The following is a 12,054-nucleotide window of genomic DNA, read 5'->3' as shown; positions in this document are numbered from 1 at the left end:
AGCATCAATAGTTGCTTTATATATACATAAATATTGGCTTTGTGTCGTATAAAAATATATATCAACAATTCTTAAAACATGGCATCTTTTTATTTTGACCATTTGTCAAAAAAAGACTCTGAATGACAATATAAGAAATTAGATACGTTCATTATAAGTATATAAGTCTTTAATATGATATTCAGTCTTTTGATGACATTTACCAGCCTTACTTTTTGGCACTTTCTTGCAACTGGATCAAACACATTTTTAAATAGATTCAAATTGACACATATTTGGCACGGGTTTGTGGCAACATCTTGCTCTCATCTTACCACACTCATTTCTTACAACACAATAATACTGTGGGTCAACATGCATTTGTATTTACACATTTTTAGAAATGTTCCCTACTTTACTGCTTTACTCCAAACAGTTGCTTGGACATTTGAGTGAGCCATTTCAAATCTATTCTCCTTAGTGTCTTTTGTTTCCTGATAATTAACCCAGCTGTATTCATTGGGATACACAGACACCTGTACACTTGTAAACTCTTTTCCAAATATATGCATTTGTTATCCTAAAAGTCTTCTTTGAAATTCCCTATTGGTCTTTAATAGTCCCTTGCTACATAAAAAATCACTAGTTTATACAATAAATTTACAAATACAGAGATACAAAGTTCTGCTTAGACAAAAAAATGCACATTTCTGAATTTCAAAAGAGGTGTGACCTGATAGTCTGTTCTTGTGATGTAAATGAGCTGTTTATGTGCGAGTTCTGTGAAGCATCTTAGATAGCAATGGCGGTATGACACTGTATACTGAACGCAATAAAACCACACTGTCATACATTCAGACAAGTAAATAAAACAGTATATCAGTAACTGATAAAAAGAGTACATAATTAGACAAGTAAATAAATATGAACTGAAATGTTAAACTGTTTACAGAGTATTATTATTATTATTTTTAAAAAGTCAATTTGGGAAACATTGGACCATATTTATTACACAGTGCAAATTAGCACAAGAGCATAACTCATAAAAGTGCTCCTGACAATGCACTAATCAGCCGATTTTCATAATGTCTAATGCAGTGCATAAATCGGCACCAGTTATGTCAAAAACAAGTTGAGCTAATGATGATAAGGTTTGATCAATCTGCTCATCATTTCATCTACACCCTGTGTTAATACAGGTGAAAAATGAGTTGATGCATTATTATTTGGTTATCAATGTAGCGCCTAAAAATGTAGTGATTAAAAGGGAAACTCCTACAAGTGCATATGTGATATCATCAGCTGCCACAATAACCGTCCATGCCTTTTCAGTTTAAATACTGTGTAAGCTGTTTGCATCCCATTATCTCAGTTTGTCAAACAGATACAACCTCTATATAGTAAAAAAAAAAAAAAAGCCCGCTTTCTAGTACAGGAGCCAATTATCGATAGCTATATGGTAAAAAAGCCCACCTTCTTCTACAGGAGCCAATCATCGATTGCTATTTGCTGATTATACTCTGGGGAAGGGGCTCAGACCAGACATGAGTTTCTGCAGATTTTGTGTGATTTAGACGTTTAGAAATCTAACTAAAGAGACGGTTCTTGTTCAGTTTTATTGGTGATTCCTAATATGAAATTCAATCATAAGCTTGGCAAGCAATTTTGGAGAATTTGATGTTTCCCCAATGCCTGACCAAACTGCTCAAGAGGTGTTTCAAAGATGGCAGACCAGTAAAATGGCTTGCCTTAAAGAGCAATTTACTAACTTGCCATTGGTCACTGTAATAGTACTTTGCTAAAAAAACACTGAATACCAAACATGTCAGAGCATTGCTATGGTTACCAAAGTGTCAATCATCATGAATTCGGGAGTAAGTTGTGTATTCTGTCTGTCCTCACACATTGAATTCAGTCTCATATTTAATCACAGTTGTCACTTCGGAAACATTATAGTCTGGCCAATTGAAATAAAAATGCAGTGATGGCATGCAGTGGAACAGTAGTGAGGTATTTTTTGTTACCCAGACATGACAACTATGGAGAAACAAACACATTATTCACTGTACACTAGATTCACTGGAGAGAGTGAAACTAGTCTCAGTAAGTTACAGTTTTATTAAATTCCATTTAAAAGATTTATTTATCACCATCGAGGCTCTGCAGTTCGCATCTTGCTGTGTCATATTTAGTGGTCTAATTAATCTCCTCAAGGGAGAAATATGCCAAAGAGTCTGTCACCCGGTGGCCATTTTGACAGGTCCTGTCAGAGAGATACGAAGCCGTAGCACAATTCACCAGTTTCAGTTTCTTATCTCTTCTCTACCACAGCAGGCAAATAAACAGCGACATATTTTCTGTCAGAAACCAGCACAAATCATGAACCTTAAGAGTAACACGGTACATATGAAAACACTTTTTCAGATAATAATAAACACAGGTATCTCAGTGAGAAAAAAAAGATTTCTGACCTTTAAATTATTTTCATCCCAGTCTCGCAGTCAGCTATATACAACACTGTGCGGGAAATAAGAAAAGAAATGCACAGTGCTCAGAACAGATTACGTTCAAGCTTATAAATAATAACACATCATGAGGTCAGATCACAGCACAACGTGGTATAAACATGGCATCAACAATTCACTCCATGCCTCAGTGAGAGCTAGCGACATTGAAAATGTATGTTACACGCTTGTAGCAATTCCCATCCGGATAACCAAACCGGATTCAAAGAAAGCCCGTCATTGGATATTTGCAGATTGTTTTTTGTCCCTGTATTTCTCCTAATGCATTCATGTTTTAAGGTTTGAACTTTAGCAACTGAAAGGTGTCAACGTTGCTGCTATCCTGGAGTGTAACAACAATGAAATAATCCGCGCACACACACATACAGCCATCTGGCGTGTCTGTCAGAGGACCTGACAGTCTTACCAGATATCACAGAGGGTGCTGTATGATGTCACGCAAGAAACAGCCTCCAAAGTGATTTCCCGCCCCCTCCTATGCATGGCACTATTATAAACTGTGAACACGCTGGCTCTTTTGACATATACGCTCTTTCTATAGGAGACTGAATACATCTCCATGTTTTATTACAGGGCAAATACGCAGGATATACATATAGTTATCATCTGACACTTTTTGAAGGCATTTTTCTAGGTTGTGATTATAGTGGCCAAGCTAAAAGTACAGCATTATTAACACATATATGATTTCTTTGCTTTATAGGCCTGACATTGCAGCACAACTGCAGCTAATTTTTCATCTCTGAAACAGACCATTAAGCCAATTAACATAACCTAAAGTGGAATAAAGCAGGAGGCGGGGCTTAAATCCCCTCAAGCACAGGTCTCCCTTGAGGAATAGGTGTGAATATTCACTAGCATCTCGTCCTGTGTCCCCTTCATCCTTGCGTACAGCTTTCTCCCCTGCCAATCGACCCCCCTTTCCAATAAACACACACGGAAAGCGCCTACTGCACTCCTGGCATAGTGTATATAATATGTAGCTAGCTAATTGCAAATCATCTGTGATGTACACGACTGCTTCACTAATTGCCGCTGGAAGCTGTGCTCATTAACTGTTCTCATCTGGCTCGGTACACAAGCTAAACAACCTGCAAACGATCCAGCAATTACTGTTATTTTACATCGACGACGCCAGGCGTGCATGAAAATAGCTGCTGTAAATAACAAAAGACATTTGGCTGCAAATGTCTGAAAATGCGTTGCCGCCAAAAAAGAGGCTCATTAAAGAGTAGTTATTTATTGAAGAATATTTTAAACAAAAGACGCAAAAAAAAAAAAGCAGCAGGGCGCTCATAAGGGACCCGCCGAAGGCTTTCCCTGAGTTCGATGGCACGCCCACGGATCATTTATTGACCAAACTGAGTTTTGTTGTTTACCAATAAAATGGTGGTAGGCTGACAATGTTTGTGTAACATATGCCACACGCATACTGCATGTCACCAGAAAGCAGCATCACAACTGGTTGAAACAGTGTTTACGTGTGTGTGTGTGTGTGTGTGTGTGTGTGTGTGTGTGTGTGTGTGTGTGTGTGTGTGTGTGTGTGTGTGTGTGTGTGATGGAACAAGAAGTCTAAATAGAAGAAGAGAGTTTTTTTTTTTCAGATATACTGTCTTCTGTCTTAGACAATTCTGTCTTTGGTACTTATATCCAAGCATGTTATTGTTGGCTCCTCCACATGCCTTTACATACATTCATTTATGCAGATGCAGATGCGCTCTGTTGGGGAGGAGTCTCGCTGTCAGGGTGGCCATAATGGCGGTTCATTACTGAGACACTCCCCACCAATGCGTCACATTAAAGGCACATTTGGTTGTAGCAGGCTTTAAAATATAATAAATCTTTTTATACATATATATATATTTAGGGTTTCACCTTTAATGTTATAGAACAGTGGAGATTATAGACAGGAAAGTGTGGAAAGCATGGAAAAATCAGCACAGGACTTTGAGCCGAGAATTGAACTCGGGATGCCGTTCAATAAACTAAACACTTCAGTGCCATGTGTCATTTAACCACTGGGCTAGGAATGTTAAACTTGTTGATTTGTTACTTTTATGGTTTAACGTTCCATTACAAGTAACTTGGCTTTGAAATACTGTGAACATTCAGAACCTATAATCAGTCTAATTTTTCCAGGTCATTTTTTCAATTATTTTCCCTACCGTGTGTGGAATCACGTGACCCCACACTATTATGGCTGATTTATACTTCTGAACGCACATGTACGGTCCGGCACATCCTTCGCGTGGTCGCATACCCACGCAACTTTCAAAAAATAACTACACGTTGCACGTTTGCACTACATTGACGATGATTGGAAGCTGCGCCAGAGATGCCTTGGGCCGGCTCATTTTTTATCACAATAAAAGTATTATTTACATTAAAAAAAAACTTGTTTACAGAAGATTTAAGAAATGCACTGTTTAAAATATTATTTACAGGATACAAGAGTTATTTTATTTTAAAGAGATACTGCTTATTTTCAAATGATTTTGTTTCCAAAAGCGCAAGTTATTTTATTTTCACTTTTTTATAAGAAAAAAGTGACTGTTGTTTTTAGGCAATGTGTGTTTGAATTTCAGTTGTTCAAGGTTGATGTCCAATAAATAATCATAGAAAGTAGATAGTGTATGCTTTCTTTAATTATTTTAAAATCAAGTAATGCACGAAATCTCTCACTTGTTATATGTGAGTGTATTTACTGTACATAACTTATCAATAAACTATGAGGGCAATTTTTTTTTATAAATAAATAAAATAATCGTTCATTAATCGTAATTGAGTTACAATGTCCAATTAATCGAGATTTCAATTTCAGGCCAAATTCCCCATCGCTATCCCAGGGCCTAAGATTCAGTGAACGCAAGTTAAATTTGGTGGTGTTGGTGAAAATGTGAAACAACGTTACTTGCCAGTTGGCTGGTAACCTTTTTTTTTTTTAAATCAATTTGAAGAATGCAACATGGTTCAGTTTGATTATCAAATCTCAAACAATGCACTGCAACTTGTTTTTTTTTGCAAATGTATCATTATTATTATTTATTTTATTATTATTGATAATAATAATAATAAATAAATAGTTTTTTTTATATTAACATTCAATATAAATATTATTATACTCCAATTATTACTCTGAAAGTTTTTTTTAAATAATTGTTTTGTATGTCTGTATACAGTATCCTCTATATACAAATACTAGCAGTTCATGGATTGATTTTTTTATTTTTTATTTTTTGCTGTGCTTTCCCTTATATAACTTGTATTGTTATGGTAATTATTTTATTTGAAGTCAGACAACAAATTGTAGTAGTTATGTCACTTATAAAGCTATTTATAGTATGTTGTAAAAAAGTGGTAACATATAAAATATATCCAATTGAAGTCAGAATTATTAGCCCCCCTGAATTATTAGACCCCCTGTTTATTTTTTTCACCAATTTCTGTTTAACGGAGAGAAGATTTTTTTCAACACATTTCTAAACACAATAGTTTTAATAACTCATCTTTAATAACTGATTTATTTTATATTTGCCATGATGACAGTCAATAAAATATCTGACTAGATATTTTTCACAACACTTCTATACACTGATAGACTGTCGAAAACAAAATTAGCTGAAAAGGGCTAATCATTTTTTCCCTAAAATGGTGTTTAAAAATTTTATAACTGCTTTTATTCTAGATGAAATAAAACAAATAAGACTTTCTCCAAAAGTAAAAATATTATCAGACATGCTGCTCTGTTAAACATAATTTGGGAAATATTTAAAAAAGAAAATAATAATAATAATAATAATAATAATAATAATAATTCTGACTTCAACTGTATACTATATATAGTAATACTTTAAACATTGCGGCTTATAAAAACAGCCTCCAACTTAAAAGAGACAACTATAAAGATTCTGAAAGCTTCCCTAAACGAATTTGTAATAAAAATTTTTCTCTAATATTGTCAGAAAACACTTTTCTGGAGTCCATTAACAGATGTAATTGCCTGAGTATCTGTGTGGTGCATGCTTTGAAAACACCCACAGTTTATTCAATTGCTATGCTGACTGATTCTATGCATTTATACAGCATTTAGAGGAATGTTTGTGGTGTCAGATTCTATATGGCATTACTCTTTCTGTTCTGTTCCTTTAGTTTTTCCATGGCAAGTATGTCAGTTATGCAGATTAACTTATAAAATATATGAATAACTGTTCGAAAGCAATTTAAACAAGAAAATCATCTCAGATGTGAATACCAGCATTGCCTCAATCAGTAAGTTGAAAATTTGACTGCATTCAGACACATTCAACCGCCACTCTCCATCTGGACATTAGATCAATTACTATAAGTTTCTATGGTTTGATATGGGCAAATTAAAGCAAAACCTATTAGTGGTGTCTGTCACAGTGGCTGTCACAGTCAATTATATCTCCTTGGTTATAATATGACATTAACTTACTGTGTCCTAGAGTCTAAAAAATGCTGGGGGTTTTTTTCAACAAATATGAACAAATCTAATGTTGGTTTAATTTTTTAAAATGACCTTTTTTAACCCAACTGTTGGAGTTATCCATATTTGACTCAGTGTTTAAGTTAGAACAACCCAGCACTTAAAAAAAAATTCTTGTTGTTTGCAGCATTTAAGCTATGTAGCATGTTGTTTAATAAGGCTTTATTGAGCAAACTGATTGTGGGTAAGTGAACAGTTTTACAACAAATCTGTTTTTTAATATCTTTACATGAATCAACATAATAATAATAATAATAATAATACTTGTTTGAAGCAACTGAGCCTACACAGTGGCTCAGTGGTTAGCACTGTTGCCTCACAGCAAGAACGTTGCTGGTTCGAGTCCCGACTGGGTCAGTTGGTATTTCTGCGTGGAGTTTGCATGTTCTCCCTGTGTTGACGTGGATTTCCACCGGGTGCTCCGGTTTCCCCCACAGTCCAAAGACATGTGCTATACGTGAATTGGATGAACTAAATTGGCCGTAGTGTATGAGTGTAAATAAGAGTGTATGGGTGTTTCCCAGTGACGGGTTGCAGCTGGAAGGGCATTCGCTGTGTAAAACATATGCTGGAGAAGTTGGCGGTTCATTCCACTGTGGCAACCTCTGATGAATAAAGGAACTAAGCTGAAGGAAAATGAATGAATGAAGCAAGTTTTAATATGTGATATAAATACAAAATGGGCGTCACAGTGGCACAGTGGGTATCACGATCGCCTCACAGCAAAAAAGTTGCTGGTTCAAGTCCTGACTAGGTCAGTAGACATTACTGTGTGGAGTTTGCATGTTCTCCTCGTGTTGGCGTTGGTTTCCTCTGAGTGCACAAGTTTTCCTCAAAGTTTAAAGACATGCGCTATAGGTGAATTGGGTAAACTAAATTGGCCGTATGAGTGTGAATGAGTGCGTATGAATTTTTCCCAGTATACTGAAAAAAATTATTCAGAGATGACTCGTTGGATTTAGTCAATTTTTTTACGTAAGGTGGTTGTAAACAATTTATTTGTGTTGAATTTAAACAAACAAATTAAGTTGAACATTATTAAACTTAATTTGTTTGTTTATATTCAACACAAATAAATTGTTTGCAACAGTTCTGCATGCAACACTTTTTTCAGCTGGAAGTGCATCCGCTGTGTAAAACATATGCTGGATAAGTTGACGGTTCATTCTGCTGTGGCAACCTCTGATGAATAAAGAGACTAAGCCAAAGGAGAATGAATGAATGAATGAATGAATGAATGAGTGAATGAATGAATGAATGAATGAATGAATGAATGAATGAATGAATGAAGCAAGTTTTAATATGCAATATTATTACAAAATGTGATACTACTGAAAATTAGCGCCGTGACAAACTTGTCTGAATAAAAGCATGTTAGTTGCATTTCATTATATTTTGAGCTGAGAAAAACATCATTGGCAAAATGTTGGAAGTGACTGAGTTTTGCTTTTGAAAACACAAAGCTTAATAATACACTCAGACACAAAGTAGTTCTTCTCTCTTTCCCTCCCTCTCAACCTCTCTATTTTCTGTTTCACATACCCTTTTTGTCACATTTCCCTATACAGACACGCACACACACACAAAGAGAACTCATTTTAATGTGTTTATGGAATGTAAAGCCATTCATTTTCGAAATCCTGTCTCTTAACCATTATCTCTCATTGTAACACATAAGGGCGGAGACAGGAGATTTTGTGTGTGGGCGTACAACAGGCTTCTCTGCGCAATCCTCTTAGAGAAAACGAGAAAGAACGATGAGCTGAAATTAATCCAAAATAGGTAGAGACTCCAGAGGAGGGAAAGAGATGCCATTAATGCAGACATTGCTGGTAGACAGAAGGACACTCTCTAGCACAGATCGGGATAATTATTCTAGGTGTGCATGTGTGGAGAGAGAGAGTGGAGGAGGGATTGTAAAATTGCTTGATTAAGAAAGAGAGTGAGGAGAAGAAGGAAAAAGAAAAGGGGGATGGGTAAATCTCCCACTTACCGCTTTATTTTCCTGAACACTAAATGATTTGTCCAGATGTGGGCAGATGCAAGACTTCCTGTAATGGCAAAAGGACAAATTGATCAATTTCTTTGTTCACAATCTTTAGGTGTGATACTCTAGGAAGGAATCTGATAATATTTTTTGCCCACCTGCTGGCGTCAGCCTTCAAAGGGAGGCATGTTAAGGTTGTATATTAAGATTAGCCTGCATTTTTTGGCTTTTGTGGCAAAGGACAGAATTTAATTTGCTTCCCTAAGGCCTGGTTTAATACACCACTCTGCGTGACATTCATTATAGAATCTCACTGGATGGACACATATTGAAAAGACATGTTACATCACTTTTAGGTTAAACCTCTTAGGTTACACTTAGGGTTAGGGTGGGTTACTGTGTGTATCTTTGTCCTGGAAAGCAAAAGCAACGGCCCCTAATCCAAATCACTTGGCATGGCATCTCTTTTATCGGGACATTAGGTCGACCACATAATCCGGTCACGAATGTGCCATTTACTCTATACTACCCAGCTCAAACATACATGTAAGCCACAGAGCTCAACAGGAGCAGTGGCAGGCCGAGTGGGTTTTGAGCTGAACTAATGAAGCTCAGGTTGGAGCCTCGTCGTCCTGTGCTTTCCCACCTTTCACAGACGCTACCAGGGGAATCAATTTGAACAAATACAGAACATATTGTGGCTGGGTTCATTGCAGCGTTAATTAATGTAGCAGACGCTAAAGAAACTCTGAGTACAGCGAGTCCCAATTATCCAGGGAACAGCCAGGAGCTGATTTGCCATTTGTTATATTAAGTATTTGGAATTAGTGGAGTCCAGGTATAATTAAAAATTGTGCCACTTTCACCTGCAACATGTGGAAACTTGTTAATTCCCAACTTTTCCCCCCTTTCCCCCATGATTTAACAGATGGTGAGAGAGGCAAAAAGGGTACGGAGTGAGAGGAAAAAAACATGTTGCTGTTTAATGTAGAAGTGGAGCGAAGCTTAATAAAGCTCAATTTGGCAACACTATGTGAATGAGGGAATGAATGATATTCTGATGTTGTGTGTTTATCTAGGTTTGTAGTGTCAGTGGGAATTAGGCGGTCGCATGTCTCGTTTCTCACTCGGAGGTTTGTTGACGAGAGCTTTTCTCCCCCCACTTTCGCTGTTTGTTTGTTTGGAGTCCGCCTTCACTTTCTGTACCAATAAAACAAAACACCAGAGGTGAAGCACAAAACAGTAATCATTTCGACCAACTCCTCGCAGGATTCCTTCCTCGAACGTCTTGGGCGGAAACTGAATTGTACGCATTGAAGAAACTGCCTGCGCGCTACATCATCAAATCACAATATTTCTGATGGGTGCTCAGCTTGCGCGCGCGCGTAGGTGTGTGCACGCGCTTCCATAGGCCCTGGTTTGGCGTCAGTAAGAAGCCGACTTCGTTTGAGCATGTGTGTGCACGGTGACGTGGGGGCTCAGTGTGAATCATAGGGTTGACATGGAAGACTTCAGTCACAGGTCATTTAGCACAGTGGGATTTCTGTTCCACCACATCACACACGCGCAGATACACAATCATACACACATAAATGGTGCTGTAAATACGCCGTGCCTCGCTTCACATTTTCTATAAAAATTTCGCCTTCTCAGAAGTAGCAAGACTCTAAAACATCTTTACCAGAACTACATGCAGGCGAGGAAAAAAATGACGAGGGAGATCATGGAAAAAAGCGGTGTTGTTTTCTAATGTGGACAAACAAGTGTCCATCAAATCACACTTTGTTTCGGAGCGCTCAGACAACAGTTTAAAACCCGCAAATAAGGCGCGCTCTTGCTGATGCAGGCGCGCACAGACTGCAGCTACTGTGAGCGCGACGAAGACAATGAGTGAGACAAACAATGCGGAAAAAATGTGCCACAGCCAAACAACACAGGATAGGATCAACAACACATCTCGACAGAGACCAGCCGTATGGATGGTGGTGTGTGTAAACGTGTGCGAGCATCTTCGCAAGCTCAGTTACCTTGCAGTCGAGGAGGATGTTTTGTGATGTTGCTATGGTGATGGTTTGTTTAACATAGTAAATATTTAAATGTTTATACAATTTAGTAAGTTTAACATATAAATATGTCTTTAGTACATAACAGTTAAATTACACTAACGTTATATTATTATTGTCGTCATAATCATTATTATTTTTATTATTATTATTAAGCCTATAAATATTATTATTATTATTATTATTATTATTATTATTATTATTATTAGGCTATTATTATTATTGTCTAACGTTAGTCGTTTATCAGTAAGTTATATCACCTCGGGGTGTGCTATTAAACTCTTTTAATAAAACTAATAAGAAAATAGCCTAATTTAATTAACACCAAATAATTTTAAGACCTGACGTCATTGATCGTTGATCACCGCAGTCAGTAGTTATAGCTCATAAATTGATTTATGTTTTTCTTTTTTTTCTACTTTTATTCTAAATATTAATGTGATGCAAAGTTGTTTTTAATCCATGTGTATAAATAAACAAAATACTCTGACGGACGACTAGAGAGAAGTGATGCTTCAGGTAACTACAATTTAAGGCCTAATGACTTAGGCTAATGCTCCATGCATCATTAGCAGGTTTTAAAAGTTATCCAAAAGGTCGACAGTATGACAATATATCTTTAACCGCCATTCAACAAACCTTTTGCTCTTTCCGGTCAAGCTTAAATGAACAATTCCCGACCCGTCTTTCTCCCCTCACGGTTTCCGCCCTTCGCACTCTCCGCTCTTTTAAATGTCTCTTTGAGTTTGTATTTTTCGGTCACATGATAGTCTATATATTTGCTGCCCTCCTGGCACTAGTCAGTATTGTGGTGACATGACAACAGGTACGAAAACAACAAAACCTCCGTTAAGAAATAATGCTGAGTTGCTATAAAATGGCGTAAAAACGCCAAATTGACTTGAGACGAAGTTTGTTCTGAATTAGCCTCTCATGCCACAGCGGTGTGTTCGTTAAGTTGTTTATTTGTCGAAAAGCACCTATGCAGCCGCA

At 36.9% G+C, this 12,054-nt stretch overlaps 1 protein-coding gene and 1 long non-coding RNA gene across 8 annotated transcripts in view; one reads left to right on the top strand and one right to left on the bottom strand.

The window, feature by feature from the left end:
• Positions 1–12,054, top strand: part of si:dkey-28g23.3 — a 199,214-nt gene that overhangs the window by 158,337 nt on the left and 28,823 nt on the right. The gene's annotated exons all lie outside the window — the stretch shown is intronic.
• prkd1 (protein kinase D1) overlaps positions 1–12,054 on the bottom strand; it is a 124,170-nt gene that overhangs the window by 102,497 nt on the left and 9,619 nt on the right. For all 3 annotated transcript variants that reach the window (XM_073928619.1, XM_073928620.1, XM_073928621.1), the window contains one exon: positions 9,005–9,062. In XM_073928619.1, the coding sequence (XP_073784720.1) occupies positions 9,005–9,062 (58 nt within the window). The remainder of the gene's footprint in view (positions 1–9,004; positions 9,063–12,054) is intronic.

This window comes from Danio rerio, chromosome 17 (assembly GCF_049306965.1).
Source record: "Danio rerio strain Tuebingen ecotype United States chromosome 17, GRCz12tu, whole genome shotgun sequence".
Classification (NCBI taxonomy): Eukaryota; Metazoa; Chordata; class Actinopteri; order Cypriniformes; family Danionidae; genus Danio; species Danio rerio.
The sequence above is the reverse complement of the archived record's forward strand: the minus strand, read 5'-3'. Positions and strand labels throughout refer to the sequence as shown.